We start from the raw sequence: 22,562 nt of genomic DNA, 5'->3' as shown, positions 1-22,562 counted from the left end.
AGAACTTTCAAAATGTGTGAAGCAAAACACATCACACTGTGACACTTTCTGTATTTTGAAAGTTCTATATCTTCAGTAGATAGTTTTTTTTGTGCAATTCGATCACTTTACAACTTCATTTTCATTATCTCAAAAAATCTAATTAAATCAAATCTCCTTCAAGCACAATACCAGTGTCTATGTGAAAACAGCACATTTCTACGTTTTGCAGAAGAAAAAAATGACGTAAAACATCTCTATTGATGACATCATCAAAAGTTGACACATTTTCCAAACAGTGATTTTCAAACACAATGAGATTCCTGGTGACCTGGGGAGCAAGAACATACCCTCCTCCCTCTGACTAGAAACTCCTTTCAGGTTTTGAAAATCACAGTTTTTCTTACTTTTAATCCCACCCTGTGATGTCACATAGAAGCATTTTTTTTAAATCACAGATCATAGAGAATATCATTCACGATTGACAGTGATGATGGCATATTTTGAAAGTAGGTAGGCCTAATTTGGTGTTTGAGGGTATAAAAATATAAAAACATTTCTTCAAGTCAATGTGTGTAAGAAATTATGACACCATTTATTAGAATTTTTTGTTTACTGGCAACTAAAAAAAGTTGTCACTAAACCACTGTTTAAAGAGAATACTAAGTAGAACATAATTATATACAGTCTCCAATCTTTATATACATTTTTTAAAGGCCGACAGGATTTCATTTCTCCCGGTCTCTGGCCCACACTCCAGTACAGTAGGTGGCGGTAATGCATCATTACCCCTTGACTGCCACCCGCAGATAAACCCCCGAAGAAGTAGAAGCTCGTCAGTCACCTCCGTAGCTTGCTAGCCAACATAGCCGGAACATTGCAGCTCTTTAGACGGTTTCGGTGAATGGGAAGTTGCTGTGTTTGAAACACACGTCTTTCAGATCTACTAGTTACCCCGTTTAATTTGATATTTGCGTTGTTAGTCATCTAGCTAGCTGGTTAAGTTAGCACTAGGCTAGTTGTTTATGCTAACTAACTAGCTAACTAACATCCCCGACCATGAGCTCACTAAACAACTCCCCCACCGCCAAAGAACAGGAGGTCTGCTGGACGGAGAAAGAGGGTCTGTGGCTTAATATTGTCGTGAAAGAAGAGGAGGAGGAGGAGGACGTCACAGTGAAAGGAGATACAGACGCGCTCAGAGTGAAAGAGAAGGAGGAGGAGGAAGAGGGGGATGTCGTTTTTAGAGTGAAGCAGCAGGAGGAGGTTACTGTCACATTGGAAAATGAGGAAAAAACTGGAGATCTGATCAACACCGGTAAGTAACTAGTGGGGTGATAATAATGAACTGAAGGAGTCTGTAATGTTCTGTTTAGAGGCGAATTGGCTCTGGCAGCCAAAACAGCCAAACACTCAGTCTAAACGTGAATCGGTTCTCTATTGAGGGTACAGTTCTAGAATCATAAATCCCTCTACTTTCATATCACATCAAGATAATTAACCAAATGCTAAATATACACTTACTGTACACCAGAGGAGGCTGGTGGGAGGAGCTATAGGAGGACAGGCTCATGGCTGGAATGGAATAAATGGAACGGTATTAAACATATAGAAACCATGTTCAACTCCGGTTCCATTCCAGCCATTACAATGAGCCCGTCCTCCTATAGCTCCTCCAACCAGCCTCCTCTGCTGTACACTGTTTTAATTGTTATAACCATAGAGAATGATAGAGGCCTCTAGTAGCCAAAATAATGTACTAGCATGGGCAGCTTCATTGAAGGCTTCCATCATTTTAATGTAGTCAACTGGGTGGGACTTCCAACTTCATTGGCTGAGCCCTCCTGGTGACCCAGTTGGAGTCACGTCCAACCGGGTCATCAGGAGGGATCAGCCAATCGTAAAGAAGAAAATGGACTACTTCAAAATGGAGATAGCCTCAATGGCATAAAGCTGTCACTAACACCATAATGTTACAGATACAATGAGGAAATACTCTCTCTCTATAAAGCTGTCACTAACACCATAATGTTACAGATACAATGAGGAAATACTCTCTCTCTATAAAGGTGTGTCACTGTAACCTTTTTTCATTTTATTTGCTGATATGAAAAATAAGGTCCTCATGCTTCCAAAACGGTACCTCAAGCGACGCGTGTTAATGTTCAGACCGAGCATCTGGCCTCTTAACAAAACTCCCCCGTACAGAAGACGCCTTCGTCCAATGACTCTTATCACATGTTATTGGTCCATATTTAGCAGATGTTATTGGTCACATATTTAGCAGATGTTATTGGTCACATACACATATTTAGCAGATGTTATTGGTCACATACTAGAAAATAAAGGAGAGCCGCACACTCTAGGAGCTCAGATGCAAAAATATTTAATTACCAAAGTTTCGACAGGCAAGCTGTCTTCATCAGGGTACAATCACAGACACTGCGGGATGACTCGTTTATATATAGTGTCAAAACACACAGGTGTCAGTAATCATGGCCAACAGTGGCCTAATATCATTGGTTAATTACTCATATTAAAACGGCATAGAATGAGCAACATACAATTAATACAAATGGATAGCATACGATCATAGACACACTAAAGACCACACAAGCCTACAAACAACCACAATGGCAAAGTCACAACAATCACAACAATCACAAGAATGGCTTCAGATCAAAGTCCACATTAAGACCGAAGGGAGCAAGGGTCTTTAAATTAAATATCCAAGCAGCCTCTCGTCTTAACAATAAATTATCAAGGTCACCCCCTCTCCTAGGGAGGGTGACATGTTCGATGCCAATATAACGCAAAGATGAAATCGAGTGGCCTGCCTCCAAAAAGTGGGCCGCAACTGGGTAGGTCAAGTTTTTGCACCTAATGGTGCTACGATGCTCTGAGACCATTAGGTGCAAAAACTTGACCTACCCAGTTGCGGCCCACTTTTTGGAGGCAGGCCACTCGATTTCATCTTTGCGTTATATTGGCATCGAACATGTCACCCTCCCTAGGAGAGGGGGTGACCTTGATAATTTATTGTTAAGACGAGAGGCTGCTTGGATATTTAATTTAAAGACCCTTGCTCCCTTCGGTCTTAATGTGGACTTTGATCTGAAGCCATTCTTGTGATTGTTGTGATTGTTGTGACTTTGCCATTGTGGTTGTTTGTAGGCTTGTGTGGTCTTTAGTGTGTCTATGATCGTATGCTATCCATTTGTATTAATTGTATGTTGCTCATTCTATGCCGTTTTAATATGAGTAATTAACCAATGATATTAGGCCACTGTTGGCCATGATTACTGACACCTGTGTGTTTTGACACTATATATAAACGAGTCATCCCGCAGTGTTTGTGATTGTACCCTGATGAAGACAGCTTGTCTGTCGAAACGTTGGTAATTAAATATTTTTGCATCTGAGCTCCTAGAGTGTGCGGCTCTCCTTTATTTTCTAGTTTTCTACTCCGCTAGCCAGCACCTCGCCTACATAGGTGTGCGTTTCTTTTTTCTTCTATATTGGTCACATACACATATTTAGCAGATGTTATTGGTCACATACACATATTTAGCAGATGTTATTGGTCACATATTTAGCAGATGTTATTGGTCACATATTTAGCAGATGTTATTGGTCACATATTTAGCAGATTTAGCAGATGTTACTGGTCACATACACATATTTAGCAGATGTTATTGGTCACATATTTAGCAGATTTAGCAGATGTTATTGGTCACATACACATATTTAGCAGATGTTATTGGTCACATATTTAGCATATTTAGCAGATGTTATTGGTCACATACACATATTAACAGATGTTATTGGTCACATACACATATTTAGCAGATGTTATTGGTCACATACACATATTTAGCAGATGTTATTGGTCACATACACATATTTAACAGATGTTATTGGTCACATATTTAGCAGATGTTGTTGGTCACATACACATATTTAGCAGATGTTATTGGTCACATACACATATTTATCAGATGTTATTGGTCACATATTTATCAGATGTTATTGGTCACATACACATATTTAGCAGATGTTATTGGTCACATATTTAGCAGATGTTATTGGTCACATACACATATTTATCAGATGTTATTGGTCACATATTTAGCAGATGTTATCGGTCACATACACATATTTATCAGATGTTATTGGTCACATACACATATTTAGCAGATGTTATTGGTCACATACACATATTTAGCAGATGTTATTGCTGGTATAGCGAAATGCTTGTGTTTCTAGCTCCAACAGTGCAGTAATATCTAACTATTCACAACAACAATAAAACACACACATCTAAAATAATGGAATTCTGTGTAACATAATGGAACTGAGAGTCATGATCAAATCCTTGACGGTTGATGAAGAAAACAATACATTATTCAAATACTGAGCTAGCCTATAGTCTATGCTCACAAGGGGGAGGAATTATATTTCTCAAAGGTAGTATGTACCGGAGCGCCAAGTCTAGGTCCAAGAGGCTTCTAAACAGCTTCTACCCACAAGCCATACGACTCCTGAACAGCTAATCAAATGGCTACCCAGACTATTTGCATTGCCCAGCCCCCCCACCCCTCTTCTACATGGCTGCTACTCTCTGTTATTATCTATGCATAGTCAATTTAATACCTCTATGTACATATTACCTCAACACCCGTGCCCCCGCACATTGACTCTGTACCGGTACCCCCTGTATATAGCCTCCACATTGACTCTGTACCGGTACCCCTGTATATGGCCTCCACATTGACTTGGTACCGGTACCCCCTGTATATAGCCTCCACATTGACTCTGTACCGGTACCCCCTGTATATAGCCTCCACATTGACTCTGTACCGGTACCCCTGTATATCGCCTCCACATTGACTCTGTACCGGTACCCCTGTATATAGCCTCCACATTGACTCTGTACCGGTACCCCTGTATATAGCCTCCACATTGACTCTGTACCGGTACCCCCTGTATATAGTCTCCACATTGACTCTGTACCGGTACACCTGTATATAGTCTCCACTTTGACTCTGTACCGGTACCCCTGTATATAGCCTCCACATTGACTCTGTACCGGTACCCCCTGTATATAGCCTCCACATTGACTCTGTACCGGTACCCCCTGTATATAGCCTCCACATTGACTCTGTACCGGTACCCCCTGTATATAGCCTCCACATTGACTCTGTACCGGTACCCCCTGTATATAGCCTCCACATTGACTCTGTACCGGTATACTCTGTACCGGTACCCCCTGTATATAGCCTCCACATTGACTCTGTACCGGTACCCCCTGTATATAGCCTCCACATTGACTCTGTACCGGTACCCCCTGTATATAGCCTCCACATTGACTCTGTACCGGTACCCCCTGTATATAGCCTCCACATTGACTCTGTACCGGTACCCCCTGTATATAGCCTCCACATTGACTCTGTACCGGTACCCCCTGTATATAGCCTCCACATTGACTCTGTACCGGTACCCCCTGTATATAGCCTCCACATTGACTCTGTACCGGTACCCCCTGTATATAGCCTCCACATTGACTCTGTACCGGTACCCCCTGTATATAGCCTCCACATTGACTCTGTACCGGTACCCCCTGTATATAGCCTCCACATTGACTCTGTACCGGTACCCCTGTATATAGCCTCCACATTGCCTTGACTCTGTACCGGTACCCCCTGTATATAGCCTCCACATTGACTCTGTACCGGTACCCCCTGTATATAGCCTCCACATTGACTCTGTACCGGTACCCCCTGTATATAGCCTCCACATTGACTCTGTACCGGTACCCCCTGTATATAGCCTCCACATTGACTCTGTACCGGTACCCCCTGTATATAGCCTCCACATTGACTCTGTACCGGTACCCCCTGTATATAGCCTCCACATTGACTCTGTACCGGTACCCCCTGTATATAGCCTCCACATTGACTCTGTACCGGTACCCCCTGTATATAGCCTCCACATTGACTCTGTACCGGTACCCCCTGTATATAGCCTCCACATTGACTCTGTACCGGTACCCCCTGTATATAGCCTCCACATTGACTCTGTACCGGTACCCCCTGTATATAGCCTCCACATTGACTCTGTACCGGTACCCCCTGTATATAGCCTCCACATTGACTCTGTACCGGTACCCCCTGTATATAGCCTCCACATTGACTCTGTACCGGTACCCCCTGTATATAGCCTCCACATTGACTCTGTACCGGTACCCCCTGTATATAGCCTCCACATTGACTCTGTACCGGTACCCCCTGTATATAGCCTCCACATTGACTCTGTACCGGTACCCCCTGTATATAGCCTCCACATTGACTCTGTACCGGTACCCCCTGTATATAGCCTCCACATTGACTCTGTACCGGTACCCCCTGTATATAGCCTCCACATTGACTCTGTACCGGTACCCCCTGTATATAGCCTCCACATTGACTCTGTACCGGTACCCCCTGTATATAGCCTCACATTGACTCTGTACCGGTACCCCCTGTATATAGCCTCCACATTGACTCTGTACCGGTACCCCTGTATATAGCCTCCACATGACTCTGTACCGGTACCCCCTGTATATAGCCTCCACATTGACTCTGTACCGGTACCCCCTGTATATAGCCTCCACATTGACTCTGTACCGGTACCCCCTGTATATAGCCTCCACATGGACTCTGTACCGGTACCCCCTGTATATAGCCTCCACATTGACTCTGTACCGGTACCCCCTGTATATAGCCTCCACATTGACTCTGTACCGGTACCCCCTGTATATAGCCTCACATTGACTCTGTACCGGTACCCCCTGTATATAGCCTCTACATGGACTCTGTACCGGTACCCCCTGTATATAGCCTCACATGGACTCTGTACCGGTACCCCCTGTATATAGCCTTCACATGGACTCTGTACCGGTACCCCCTGTATATAGCCTCACATGGACTCTGTACCGGTACCCCCTGTATATAGCCTCACATTGACTCTGTACCGGTACCCCCTGTATATAGCCTCCACATTGACTCTGTACCGGTACCCCCTGTATATAGCCTCCACATTGACTCTGTACCGGTACCCCCTGTATATAGCCTCCACATTGACTCTGTACCGGTACCCCCTGTATATAGCCTCCACATGGACTCTGTACCGGTACCCCCTGTATATAGCCTCCACATTGACTCTGTACCGGTACCCCCTGTATATAGCCTCCACATTGACTCTGTACCGGTACCCCCTGTATATAGCCTCCACATTGACTCTGTACCGGTACCCCCTGTATATAGCCTCCACATTGACTCTGTACCGGTACCCCCTGTATATAGCCTCCACATTGACTCTGTACCGGTACCCCCTGTATATAGCCTCCACATTGACTCTGTACCGGTACCCCCTGTATATAGCCTCCACATTGACTCTGTACCGGTACCCCCTGTATATAGCCTCCACATTGACTCTGTACCGGTACCCCCTGTATATAGCCTCCACATTGACTCTGTACTGGTACCCCCTGTATATAGCCTCCACATTGACTCTGTACCGGTACCCCCTGTATATAGCCTCCACATTGACTCTGTACCGGTACCCCCTGTATATAGCCTCCACATTGACTCTGTACCGGTACCCCCTGTATATAGCCTCCACATTGACTCTGTACCGGTACCCCCTGTATATAGCCTCCACATTGACTCTGTACCGGTACCCCCTGTATATAGCCTCCACATTGACTCTGTACCTGGTACCCCCTGTATATAGCCTCCACATTGACTCTGTACCGGTACCCCCTGTATATAGCCTCCACATTGACTCTGTACCGGTACCCCCTGTATATAGCCTCCACATTGACTCTGTACTGGTACCCCCTGTATATAGCCTCCACATTGACTCTGTACCGGTACCCCCTGTATATCGCCTCCACATTGACTCTGTACCGGTACCCCCTGTATATAGCCTCCACATTGACTCTGTACCGGTACCCCCTGTATATAGCCTCCACATTGACTCTGTACTGGTACCCCCTGTATATCGCCCCGCTATTGTTATTTACTACTGCACTTTAATTATTTGTTATTCTTATCTCTTAATTTTTATTTGTTGGTATTTTCTTAAACCTGCATTGTTGTTAAGGGCTTGTAAGTCAGCATTTCAATGTAAGGTCTACACCTGTTGTATTCGGTGCATGTGACAAATAAAATGTTTATTTTCATTTTATTTGCAAAAAAGTTAGGGGTCAAAATTTTGGACACCTCTGTTTCCATTACCTTTCAATACCTCACATTGAGAATAACGGCATTGAACCTGTTTCTAAAATGTGTTATTGGGAGGAATCTTGGACTATTCCTCCGTACAGAAACCTTCCAGATGTTTGAAATCTTTTTGTCTCTTATGGAGTGTCCTTTTCAATTCAAACCACAGGTTTTCAATAGCTTTCAAGTCATTGAGATGAATTGAAACATTTTAGTTTTTTGTGGCCAATTCTACATGTATTTTCAGATGTTGATATATGCTTGGAGTTATTGTCTTGCTGGAAGATCCACTTGCAGCCAAGTGTCAGCCTCCTGGCCGTGGCAACAAGGTTTCTGGCTAAAATGTCCTGGCAATATGTGATATGATGTCATACCAGGACATGATGCCGTTGACCTTAACAAAGGACCCAGGACCAGTAGAAGCAAAACAGCCCCATAACATCAAATATCCACCACCATATTTTACAGTAGCTATGGGGTTATTTTCTGCTCATGCATTCTAATTTCGACACCTAACCCACCGCTGGCGTACGTGGCCAAACGGCTCTGTCTTCATGTCATCCAATACATGTAAACGCCTGGAGTTTTTAACCAGCGTTGGCACTTGTATTGGAATCGGTGCTTTGGTCAGATGACAGGAAAATAGAGCTCTTTGGCCACGCCCACCAGTGGTATTGAGAACAGAGGTGTCCATTTCAGGAATTGAAAACCGAGATGTCCATAATTTTAACCCCTTCCTTTTGGAGAATGTGTTATTATTTGTTAAACAAAATCTCTTTCTCTGAGCAATTGTAATTAGTATAAAATAATATAATTTCCCAAATTTCTCTCAGTATTTTAATGATTTATTGTAGACAGTCATTATTGTTCATCTCTGTCAGCGGTGTACACACTTTAACAGCGGCACAAACTCTGCAGTTTGCCCACGAGAGCAAAATTCATATTTTTTAAAACATGATTTAATTCATTTGTTTTTAAAATCTCAATGGTGTTAATAGTTTTTTAGTTATCAGGTAAGACGGTCTGTCCTACTTCTGAGGTTGAGAGACGAAAGCTTCTGTAAGCATAGTTTCTAGCCAACCACACTGGTTGTCCATTCTAAACAGAAATTGTTTCTATGCTGGCAGTCTAATTTTCTTTTCCCTTGCTAGCTCGCCAACTAAAGCTAACACAGTCGCATCAAGTTCACCTTTGTTTATTTGTTATATACACATGATGAACGACGGGGTAAACAGTGCCATTAATTTTTTATTTAACCTTTAACTAGGCAAGTCAGTTAAGAACAAATTCTTATTTACAATGACGGCCTACACCGGCAATAAGATGCTTCGTTACAAGTTTATCTCTGGACAGTGCAACAACAGTACACAATTAAATGAGAGAGAAACAGGATTCTGCAAGAATAAATATAATAGAAGATAGTCAACTAATTACAACTGATATTTCCAACCTGTGCTGGGGAATTGTGCAGTAGACCGTGTTAGTTGTGGGACATTGATCAGTATAATGAAGGAAAATACCATTCACTTATGCATGTTGATCGATGTACGGACCAATTATGTTCATGTCTTATCATAATCTTTAGCAAATCAATACATTTTTAATTAGTTCAATACATTTAGTTGATTTCCTACTATGATAAATACATTTTCTAATATTGCTGAATTCTGTTTTAATGTCTGGAATCTGTGATTCCGTTCTGCACATCGGATATTTTATTGGGTCTTACAGATGGCAAGGTTTATACAATTCCCCTCTGTTACAAACCAAATGTTAGGCAAGAAGAATGGGGTAAAAATGAGATTAGTTTATGAATTGCCAGGCTGGGCTATGGGACAGTGGATGCATAGGGATAATTCAAATGGAACTATTAAAGCGATGCATCAGGATTTTATCAACGAGGCCCTTTATCTACTTCCCTAGAGGCAGATGAACTGGTGAATACCATTTTTATGTCTCTGTGTCAAGTATGAAGGAAGTTACAGTTAGTTTCTGCTAGCATGCTAGCAGATACTATAGACTACCAGTGATTATGCTAACGCTAGTTAGCAATTGCGCTACGGCTAGTTAGAAACTTACGTCAAACTGCACGCATAGACATACAAATGGTATCCATGAGTTCATCTGACTCTGGGGAAGTAGATATTGTGAAAATTCTGAAATATCCCTTTAACAGGCATTACCTGTGGATTATTGTGGATGACTAACAGCTGTCAACCAATCAGCATCCAGGATCCAAATGTACCGTTTGGGATCTAGTCTGGATTAAACCTCATAGGAAGAAGGTTTAATCATGTGGAGGTTTCATTTCTGTTGAACTAAATACTCTGTTTGTCTTTGGCAGGAGAGAGGCCAGACTTTCCCTCTGACAGCGGGAAGAGTCCCTCAGGGGAACCAGACCCAGAGACACCCAAACCAGTGAGACCACACCACTGCTCCCACTGTGGAAAGACTTTTACCTGGTTATCAAAGCTGAAAGAGCACGAGAGAACACACACTGGAGAAAAGCCTTACCAATGTGCCATTTGTGGAAAAACTTTTACCCAGTTAGGGGGCTTTCAATATCATGAGCGGACACACAGAGAAAAAAATACCTACCACTGCTGTCAGAATGGAAAGACATTTACCCAGTTAGGGAACCTGAAAAATAATGAAAGAATACTCACACAGGGAGAGAAGGCAAACCACTGCTCCCAGTGCGGAAAGAGTTTTAAATGGTTATCAAAGCTGAAAGAGCACGAGAGAACCCACACAGGAGAAAAGCCTTTTCATTGCTCCCATTGTGACAAGAAATTTAACCAGTCATCGCATCTGAAAGAGCATGAGAGAACACACACAGGAGAGAAGCCTTTCCGGTGTTCCCAGTGTGGAAAGGGTTTTACCTGGTTATGGAACCTGAAAACACACGAGAGGACACACACAGGAGAAAAGCCGTACCAATGCTCCCTGTGTGGAAAGACTTTTACCCAGTTAGGGGGCTTTAAATATCACGAGAGAACACACACAGAAAAAAAGACCTATCACTGCTCTCATTGTGAAAAGACATTTACCCGTTTAGGGAACCTAAAAAAGCATGAGACAATACACACACAGGAGGAGAAGGCTCCCAGTGCGGACATACTTCTAGTCAGTTAGGGAACCTGAAAAAGAAATAACACATACAGGATAGAAGCCAGGGGCGAATTCGCCATCCGAGACATGAACATAGTTGTGCAGCAACGCTCCCCATCCAACCTGACAGAGCTTGAGAGGATCTGCAGAGAAAAATGGGAGCAACTTCCCAAATACAGGTGTGCCAAGCTTGTATCATCATACCCAAGAAGACTCAAGGTTGTAATCGCTGCCAAAGGTGCTTCAACAAAGTACTGAGTAAAGGGTCTGAATACTTATGTAAATGTAATATTTCAGTTTTTTTTTATTTTAATAAATGAGTAAACATTTCTAAAAACCTGTTTCTGCTTTGTCTTTATGGGGTATTGTGATGTCATTATGGGGTATTGTGATGTCATTATGGGGTATTGTGTATAGATTGATGAGGGGATAAAAAAAAAAAAAAGTAGAATAAGGCTGGAATGTAACAAAATGTGGAAAAAGTCAAGGGGTCTGAATACTTTCCGAACTCACTGTATCTAGGATATATAAGCAAGCTCAGAAGTCAAAAAAAGTTGGGGACAAATATTTAACCCCTTTAGTTGTTGGCACAAAACTCCCATACATGATTTAAATCGGTTACCTTCAGACGAGTCCCATGACAGCCTCCACTGATCTCCAGTGGTGTTTTTCCATATTGTATTAGTTTTAAACATGAGCTGGTTAGAAAAGAGAAGGACCGTGTCTCGCCAGTCACTGGTACAGAAATGGTTGAGAAACGCTGTACTGTACTGCCCGGTCAAGTGACTGTGCGAAATCGTTGAGGGAGGCGCCCCATGGTCAAATGGAACAGTCATCTGTCCTGCTGTCATTTTGTCAACAATCCAGCATGGGTCAATGGCTGTATAAAGAATGGACAAAACCATCGATCACGTGACTCCATTCATTCCTATAGGAAGAGTCAATGGCGCATGACACGCTCAGTTTGAGCTACTCCAGGAAGTGACGTTGCAGGCTAGCTCAGTGCTGCCCCCTCTGAGGAACTGAAGTTGAAGGCCGACCGGGGTACTGCAGGCTGCCAGTACGATTTTAAAATAGTCGGTTAAAGGACATACATCTGGTGTATTAGAAGCAATTATTGGTACTATGATTGTATTCGATTTTTTTTTTTGTGGGGGGGGGGGTGGGTGTTTGCCATTTCCCCATTCCTATAATGAGGGATCCTGTTTTCTGCTAACAACGTCTGCAGTACCGCGATCGGCCTTGACTTTCCGTGGCTTCAATGAGAGGGAATCGTTCTCCCCTGAGTATGCTGCGTCCTTAAGAAACATACTAACATCTCTTTTCCACAAAATGTATGTTGACATTTTTTTAACTATTTTGCATTGGGGAGGTAGATAAAGTGTTTATCATAGTCAATCACCTTTGTATTTTTTTTAAATTTGATTTATTTGGATTGGGGGCAAACACATTGACACATTGAACAACAATCGTCTGATGCACTGAAGTATTACTAGCAAATGTTCAACACCAGACCCAATGGGCTTTTATGGAAACAAACATAAAGAATGAAAAATAAAGTTTACATCTATTGTATTGTGATACGCTGGTTGTCATTCTTCCTGCTGCCCACCAGGGGGAGCTGAACTCTTCACTGGGGAAGCTGCTAGGGAAGAGCAGGAGGTTTGAGAAGGTTACACGGATCTTTGAACACGCCTCCCAACACAACCAGGTTAGACTTGCATTGTCGGTCTGTCAATGAATCAATCACAATTAAACAATCAATGTATTTATAAAGCCCCTTTTACATGAGTTGTCACAAATCAGCTGTCACAAAGTTATCAGATCTGTGCACCCTCCCTCCCTGACTCCCCGCTCCGTTCCTCCCTCCCTCCCCCAGAGCCATGCCCAGCAGACAGAGAGACAGATAAAGGAGGAGTTTGAGAAGCTGCACCAGTTCCTGAGAGAGGAGGAAGAGGCCAGGCTAGCCAGGCTGAGGGAGGAAGAGGAGGAGAGGAATAGAGTGATGAAGGAGAAGAAAGAGAGATTGGGGAAAGAGATGGAGCTGCTGGCTAAAACCATCCGAGAGATCGAGGAAGAGATGAAGGAAGACAGAGATGACATCGCCTTTCTGCAGGTGTGTGTGTGTGTGTGTGTGTGTGCGTGTGTGTGCGTGTGTGTGTGTGTGTGTGTGTGTGTGTGTGTGTGTGTGTGTGTGTGTGTGTGTGTGTGTGTGTGTGTGTGTGTGTGTGTGATGGCATACTGCGCATTGGCATAAATGTGATAAGACATTGCTTTGTCTTCCAGAATTACCAGGAGACAGTAAAGAGGTATGCAGACTCTCCTTCTCTCTCTCTCTCCCTCTCTCTCTCTCTCTCTCTCTCTCTCTCTCTCTCTCTGTTTCTCTCTCTCTCTCTCTCTCTCTCTCTCTCTCTCTCTCTCGCTCTCTCTGTGTGTTTCTCTCTCTCTGTGTGTTTCTCTCTCTCTCTCTCTGTTTCTCTCTCTCTCTCTCTGTTTCTCTCTCTCTCGCTCTGTGCTTCTCTTTTTGTTTTATTTTTTGGCACAAGTCACACACAGAGCCCTGTAACAGAATAGAGTTTGTGTGTGTGTGTGTAGGACGTGGCAGAGTCATGAGGAGCCAGAGGAGGTGTGTGGTCCTCTGATAGACGTGTCCAAACACCTGACCAACCTCCTCTACATCGTCTGGAACGACATGCTGCACATAGCCCCTTACAGTGAGTCTGGGGGGAGGGACGGAGTGGTGTGTGTCCTATCTCCCCCTCTCACTTTCCCTCCCCCGGTCCCCCTCTTCCCCCAACCCCCCCCTTCCAGCTCCGGTAACCCTGGACCCGACCACGTCCTGCCCATCTCTGGTCCTCTCCCCGGGGCTAACCTCTGTCCAGCTGGGAAAGGAGAGGATCCAGATCCAGCCCGCTAACCCGGAGAGATTTGACCCGATCGACTGCACTCTGGGCTGGGAAGGATTCAGCGCCGGCACCCACTGCTGGACCGTGGAGGTGGGGCACTCACTGACTAAGGATGGCTTACGAATGGCACACTGTTCACTATTTGGTGCTTTTGACCAGGGCCGAAACACACACTGACGGAGGTTCTTGGTGCTTTTGACCAGGGCCCATACACACACACTGATGGAGGTTCTTGGTGCTTTTGACCAGGGCCCATACACACACACTGATGGAGGTTCTTGGTGCTTTTGACCAGGGCCCATACACACACTCTGACGGAGGTTCTTGGTGCTTTTGACCAGGGCCCATACACACACACTGACGGAGGTTCTTGGTGCTTTTGACCAGGGCCCATACACACACACTGATGGGGGTTCTTGGTGCTTTTGACCAGGGCCCATACACACACACTGATGGAGGTTCTTGGTACTTTTGACCAGGGCCCATACACACACACTGATATAGGTTCTTGGTGCTTTTAACCAGGGCCCATACACACACACTGACGGAGGTTCTTGGTGCTTTTGACCAGGGCCCATACACACACACTGATGGGGGTTCTTGGTGCTTTTGACCAGGGCCCATACACACACACTGATGGAGGTTCTTGGTACTTTTGACCAGGGCCCATACACACACACTGATATAGGTTCTTGGTGCTTTTAACCAGGGCCCATACACACACACTGATGGAGGTTCTGGTGATTTTGACCAGGGCCCATAAACACACACTGATATAGGTTCTTGGTGCTTTTGACCAGGGCCCATAAACACACACTGATATAGGTTCTTGGTGCTTTTAACCAGGGCCCATACACACACACTGATGGAGGTTCTGGTGATTTTGACCAGGGCCCATAAACACACACTGATATAGGTTCTTGGTGCTTTTGACCAGGGCCCATACACACACACTGATGGAGGTTCTTGGTGCTTTTGACCAGGGCCCATACACACACACTGATGGAGGTTCTTGGTGCTTTTGACCAGGGCCCATACACACACACTGATATAGGTTCTTGGTGCTTTTGACCAGGGCCCATACACACACACTGATGGAGGTTCTTTATTGGAGGAATATTATATATATATCTGTCTTTCAGGAATGTTACTTTTGTTGACTTTTAGTCAATTCCAAAAATAATTTTAACTATACATGAGTATAATAATAACACATTTATCCTGCTACAAGGTTGGAGAGAGCAGCAACTGGACAGTTGGTGTGGCCAGCCAATCGGTGCGTAGGAGGGAGGAGTTTGAGGCATGTCCGGAGGAGGGGCTATGGACCCTCAGCCTACGGAATGGGACGTACCGTGCCATGACCACACCCTGTACCACCCTCCCTCTGGACTGGTCCCGCCCCTTTCACAGAATCAAGGTGGGGCAATAGTTAGCTAAGAGGGTGTACTTGAGAGAGGGGGAGGCACACCCACAAGTAGTAGAATAGAATGAAATAGATTTAGTGAATTAACTGTTGACCCTGTGTGTCTAACTTAGTCTTCTGTTTCTGTAGTTTTACCCTGTAAGACAGAGCGCCAACAACAGATTTCCTTTATTCTTCATTGATCATTTGTTACAGATAATCCATCTTCTCCTCTCGCCTGAAGGGCTACAAGAAAAAATAACCAATTTCCGTTTAGTGCCTAATGGACAATGACGTTTTATGTTATTTCTTTAGGTGTTTCTGGATTGGGAGAACGGTCAGGTGGAATTCTGGGACGCGATGAGGGACAAACTCCTGTTCGCCTTCACGCACCGCTTCACAGAGACGCTGTATCCGTACTTTCAGAGCAGCTGTTCTAAGTGCTGGCTAGTGGTGTTACCCCAGAGAGTGTGTGTGGAGATAGAGCTAGATCCTATCCCTGGGGATGACGATGGAGACCAGATCCCACACGACGGATCATCCAATGAGGGAGAGGATACCAAGACTAGATCCACTGATGACAGCGAGCTGACAGAAACCGGATCCCCTGTCGAAGCCCAGATCCCAATGACCGGATCTCCCAAGATCTCAACCACTGACCAGAACCAAGAGACAAGCTGCCCTGACAAAACGTCAAACACCGGATCCGCTCAAAGGATGGGCCGGATCCCAAAGACTAAATCCACCGGAAAGGGAAAGATCCCACAGACTGGATCCACTGTTCAGAAGCAGATCAAAAACACCAGATCCAATGGAAGCTACCACATCACGAAGGATAGGCCGCTAGTCCAGGTCAGGAGGACAGAATCCACTGAGTGATCCACTGAGAGATCCACTGAGAGATCCACAAGCAACAACACAGAGATCAAGTTGCCCTGCAGCCCAGCCCAGATCATCCAACACACAAGAGATCACCCAACACAGACTAGATCCCGTACCTCCACAGACTAGATCTTCTACCTCCACAGACTAGATCCCCTACCTCCACAGACAAGATCTCCTACCTCCACAGACTAGATTCCCTACCTCCACAGACTAGATTCCCTACCTCCACAGACTAGATTCCCTACCTCCACAGACTAGATCCCCTACCTCCATAGACTAGATGTCCTACCTCCATAGACTAGATCTCCTACCTCCACAGACTAGATCCCCTACCTCCACAGACTAGATCTCCTACCTCCACACACTAGATCCCCTACCTCCATAGACTTGATCTCCTACCTCTATAGACTAGGTCTTTTACCTCCACAGACTAGATCCCCTACCTCCATAGACTAGATATCCTACCTCCACAGACTAGATCCCCAACCTCCACAGACTAGATCCCCTACCTCAATAGAGTAGATATCCTACCTCCACAGACTAGATTTCCTACCTCCACAGACTAGATCTCCAACCTCCTCAAACTAGATCCTCTACCTCCATAGAGTAGATCTCCTACCTCCACAGACTAGATCCCATACCTCCACAGACTAGATCCCATACCTCCACAGACTAGATCCCCTACCTCCACAGACTAGATCCCCTACCTCCACAGACTAGATATCCTACCTCCACAGACTAGATCCCCTACCTCCATAGACTAGATCTCCCCTCCCCACAAACTAGATCCCCTACCTCCATAGAGTAGATATCCTACCTCCACAGACTGGATCCCCTACCTCCACAGACTAGATCTCCTAGATCTGCTGTCATTGACTAGATCCCCTACCTCCACAGACTAGATCCCCTACCTCCACAGACTAGATCCCCCTATCTCCACAGACTAGATCCCCTACCTCCACAGACTAGATCTCTTACCTCCACAGACTAGATCTCTTACCTCCACAGACTAGATCCCCTACCTCCACAGACTAGATCCCCTACCTCCACAGACTAGATCTCCTACCTCCACAGACTAGATCCCCTACCTCCACAGACTAGATCCCCCTACCTCCACAGACTAGATCTCCTAGATCTGCTGTCATTGACTATATCACCTAACACACACTATTTGATATCTCTTACAGGCATTTTTGTGTGATGTTGTAATACACAGTGTATTATAGTGGAGGTAATGTTGTAACACACAGTGTATTATAGTGGAGGTAATGTTGTAATACACAGTGTATTATAGTGGAGGTAATGTTGTAATACACAGTGTATTATAGTGGAGGTAATGTTGTAATACACAGTGTATTATAGTGGAGGTAATGTTGTAACACAGTGTATTATAGTGGAGGTAATGTTGTAAAACACAGTGTATTATAGTGGAGGTAATGTAGTAATACACAGTGTATTATAGTGGAGGTAATGTTGTAACACACAGTGTATTATAGTGGAGGTAATGTTGTAACACACAGTGTATTATAGTGGAGGTAATGTTGTAATACACAGTGTATTATAGTGGAGGTAATGTTGTAACACAGTGTATTATAGTGGAGGTAATGTTGTAACACACGGTGTATTATAGTGGAGGTAATGTTGTAATACACAGTGTATTATAGTGGAGGTAATGTTGTAACACAGTGTATTATAGTGGAGGTAATGTTGTAACACAGTGTATTATAGTGGAGGTAATGTTGTAATACACAGTGTATTATAGTGGAGGTAATGTTGTAATACACAGTGTATTATAGTGGAGGTAATGTTGTAACACACGGTGTATTATAGTGGAGGTAATGTTGTAATACACAGTGTATTATAGTGGAGGTAATGTTGTAATACACAGTGTATTATAGTGGAGGTAATGTTGTAACACACAGTGTATTATAGTGGAGGTAATGTTGTAATACACAGTGTATTATAGTGGAGGTAATGTTGTAAAACACAGTGTATTATAGTGGAGGTAATGTAGTAATACACAGTGTATTATAGTGGAGGTAATGTTGTAACACACGGTGTATTATAGTGGAGGTAATGTTGTAATACACAGTGTATTATAGTGGAGGTAATGTTGTAACACACAGTGTATTATAGTGGAGGTAATGTTGTAACACACAGTGTATTATAGTGGAGGTAATGTTGTAATACACAGTGTATTATAGTGGAGGTAATGTTGTAATACACAGTGTATTAGAGTGGAGGTAATGTTGTAATACACAGTGTATTATAGTGGAGGTAATGTTGTAATACACAGTGTATTATAGTGGAGGTAATGTTGTACCGGTAATACACAGTGTATTATAGTGGAGGTAATGTTGTAATACACAGTGTATTATAGTGGAGGTAATGTTGTAATACACAGTGTATTATAGTGGAGGTAATGTTGTAACACAGTGTATTATAGTGGAGGTAATGTTGTAACACACGGTGTATTATAGTGGAGGTAATGTTGTAATACACAGTGTATTATAGTGGAGGTAATGTTGTAATACACAGTGTATTATAGTGGAGGTATTGTTGTAATACACAGTGTATTATAGTGGAGGTAATGTTGTAATACACAGTGTATTATAGTGGAGGTAATGTTGTAACACACAGTGTATTACAGTGGAGGTAATGTTGTAACACAGTGTATTATAGTGGAGGTAATGTTGTAATACACAGTGTATTATAGTGGAGGTATTGTTGTAATACACAGTGTATTATAGTGGAGGTAATGTTGTAATACACAGTGTATTATAGTGGAGGTAATGTTGTAATACACAGTGTATTATAGTGGAGGTAATGTTGTAATACACAGTGTATTATAGTGGAGGTAATGTTGTAACACACAGTGTATTACAGTGGAGGTAATGTTGTAACACAGTGTATTATAGTGGAGGTAATGTTGTAATACACAGTGTATTATAGTGGAGGTAATGTTGTAATATACAGTGTATTATAGTGGAGGTAATGTTGTAATATACAGTGTATTATAGTGGAGGTAATGTTGTAATACACAGTGTATTATAGTGGAGGTAATGTAGTAATACACAGTGTATTACAGTGGAGGTAATGTTGTAACACACAGTGTATTATAGTGGAGGTAATGTTATAACACACAGTGTATTATAGTGGAGGTAATGTTGTAATACACAGTGTATTATAGTGGAGGTAATGTTGTAACACACAGTGTATTATAGTGGAGGTAATGTTGTAACACACAGTGTATTATAGTGGAGGTAATGTTGTAATACACAGTGTATTATAGTGGAGGTAATGTTGTAACACACAGTGTATTATAGTGGAGGTAATGTTGTAACACACAGTGTATTATAGTGGAGGTAATGTTGTACCGGTAATACACAGTGTATTATAGTGGAGGTAATGTTGTAACACACGGTGTATTATAGTGGAGGTAATGTTGTAATACACAGTGTATTATAGTGGAGGTAATGTTATAATACACAGTGTATTATAGTGGAGGTAATGTTGTAAAACACAGTGTATTATAGTGGAGGTAATGTTGTACCGGTAATACACAGTGTATTATAGTGGAGGTAATGTTGTAACACACGGTGTATTATAGTGGAGGTAATGTTGTAATACACAGTGTATTATAGTGGAGGTAATGTTATAACACACAGTGTATTATAGTGGAGGTAATGTTGTAAAACACAGTGTATTATAGTGGAGGTAATGTTGTAATACACAGTGTATTATAGTGGAGGTAATGTTGTAATACACAGTGTATTATAGTGGAGGTAATGTTATAAAACACAGTGTATTATAGTGGAGGTAATGTTGTAATACACAGTGTATTATAGTGGAGGTAATGTTGTAATACACAGTGTATTATAGTGGAGGTAATGTTATAACACACAGTGTATTATAGTGGAGGTAATGTTGTAACACACAGTGTATTATAGTGGAGGTAATGTTGTAATACACCGTGTATTATAGTGGAGGTAATGTAGTAATATACAGTGTATTATAGTGGAGGTAATGTTGTAATACACAGTGTATTATAGTGGAGGTAATGTTGTAATACACAGTGTATTATAGTGGAGGTAATGTTATAAAACACAGTGTATTATAGTGGAGGTAATGTTGTAATACACAGTGTATTATAGTGGAGGTAATGTTGTAATACACAGTGTATTATAGTGGAGGTAATGTTATAACACACAGTGTATTATAGTGGAGGTAATGTTGTAACACACAGTGTATTATAGTGGAGGTAATGTTGTAATACACCGTGTATTATAGTGGAGGTAATGTTGTAATACACAGTGTATTATAGTGGAGGTAATGTTGTAACACACGGTGTATTATAGTGGAGGTAATGTTGTAATACACAGTGTATTATAGTGGAGGTAATGTTGTAATACACAGTGTATTATAGTGGAGGTAATGTTGTAATACACAGTGTATTATAGTGGAGGTAATGTTGTAATACACAGTGTATTATAGTGGAGGTAATGTTGTAATACACAGTGTATTATAGTGGAGGTAATGTTGTAACACAGTGTATTATAGTGGAGGTAATGTTGTAACACAGTGTATTATAGTGGAGGTAATGTTGTAACACACAGTGTATTATAGTGGAGGTAATGTTGTAACACAGTGTATTATAGTGGAGGTAATGTTGTAACACAGTGTATTATAGTGGAGGTAATGTTGTACCGGTAATACACAGTGTATTATAGTGGAGGTAATGTTGTAACACAGTGTATTATAGTGGAGGTAATGTTGTAATACACAGTGTAATACACCCTTGTTCTCCCAATGTAATGTGTTTTGAATAAAGAACAAATAAAGAATGATACTGTTTAAGTGATAAAAAATTTTTTTGAACTAGGCGAGTCAGTTAAGAACAAATTATTATTTACAATGACGGCCTACTGGGGAACAACTGCCTTGTTCAAGGGCAGAACAACAGATTTTTACTTTGGGGATTTGATCCAGCAACCTTTCGGTTACATGCCCAAAGCTCTACCAACTGGGCTACCTGCCACACATACAAACACTACAACATATTCACACCAAAATGAATACATCCCAATAAATGGTCACTTTTTTTTACACAAACATTTACTCACATCAAAATCATAATTCTCCCCCCAACCTGAAGACAATAGATAACCAACTACTAGACGCTACAGTGAAGTGCAGTGTAGTGTCTCACAAGCACAGCTAACACAGAATATATGGTCTGTCCCAAATTATACCCTATTCCCTATGGGCTAAGATCAGAAGTAGTGCACTACTGTATGTAGGGAATAGGGCTCTGGTCTAAAGTAGTGCACTACTGTATGTAGGGAATAGGGCTCTGGTCTAAAGTAGTGCACTACTGTTTGTAGGGAATAGGGCTCTGGTCTAAAGTAGTGCACTACTGTATGTAGGGAATAGGGCTCTGGTCTAAAGTAGTGCACTACTGTGTGTAGGGAATAGGGCTCTGGTCTAAAGTAGTGCACTACTGTATGTAGGGAATAGGGCTCTGGTCTAAAGTAGTGCACTACTGTATGTAGGGAATAGGGCTCTGGACTAAAGTAGTGCACTACTGTATGTAGGGAATAGGGCTCTGGTCTAAAGTAGTGCACTACTGTATGTAGGGAATAGGGCTCTGGTCTAAAGTAGTGCACTACTGTATGTAGGGAATAGGGCTCTGGTCTAAAGTAGTGCACTACTGTATGTAGGGAATAGGGCTCTGGTCTAAAGCAGTGCACTATTTGTAATATCACAATATACATATAATACCCCAGAATGACAAAGCAAAAACAGGTTTTAAGAATGTTTTGAATTAAAAAATAAATAAATAAAAAGTGAAATATATGATAGGAGTTTGATAGGTACTGTAGTTGCAACACAGTAAGAGTGTCAGCATATGCAGACGCACAGGCTTGATCATCATCACCTTAGGAATGATAGGGAGATAATGTCAACACAGAGAGAGAGATAGAGAGAAAGAGAGAGAGACAGAGGGACGGAAAG

General features: G+C 42.6%; 1 protein-coding gene across 1 annotated transcript; it reads left to right on the top strand.

The window, feature by feature from the left end:
* The first annotated feature begins 815 nt into the window (after positions 1-815).
* Positions 816-11,540, top strand: LOC120019055 (zinc finger protein 239-like). Its single transcript, XM_038962290.1, has 2 exons — positions 816-1,297; positions 10,588-11,540. Exons 1-2 carry the CDS (start codon positions 1,039-1,041, stop codon positions 11,376-11,378), a joined length of 1,050 nt encoding a protein of 349 aa, XP_038818218.1. The 5' UTR covers positions 816-1,038; the 3' UTR covers positions 11,379-11,540.
* Positions 11,541-22,562: the final 11,022 nt, after the last annotated feature.

Source organism: Salvelinus namaycush, chromosome 2 (genome assembly GCF_016432855.1).
Source record: "Salvelinus namaycush isolate Seneca chromosome 2, SaNama_1.0, whole genome shotgun sequence".
Lineage (NCBI taxonomy): Eukaryota > Metazoa > Chordata > Actinopteri > Salmoniformes > Salmonidae > Salvelinus > Salvelinus namaycush.
Note: the sequence above shows the minus strand (reverse complement) of the source record. Positions and strands in the feature narration are given on the sequence as shown.

Bases quoted from the DNA above. Each gene is read 5' to 3' on its own strand.
- LOC120019055 (XM_038962290.1), top strand. From the start codon at position 1,039: ATGAGCTCACTAAACAACTCCCCCACCGCCAAAGAACAGGAGGTCTGC. The intron at 1,298-10,587 runs GTAAGTAACTAG...TGTCTTTGGCAG, and splicing joins TGGAGATCTGATCAACACCG to GAGAGAGGCCAGACTTTCCC.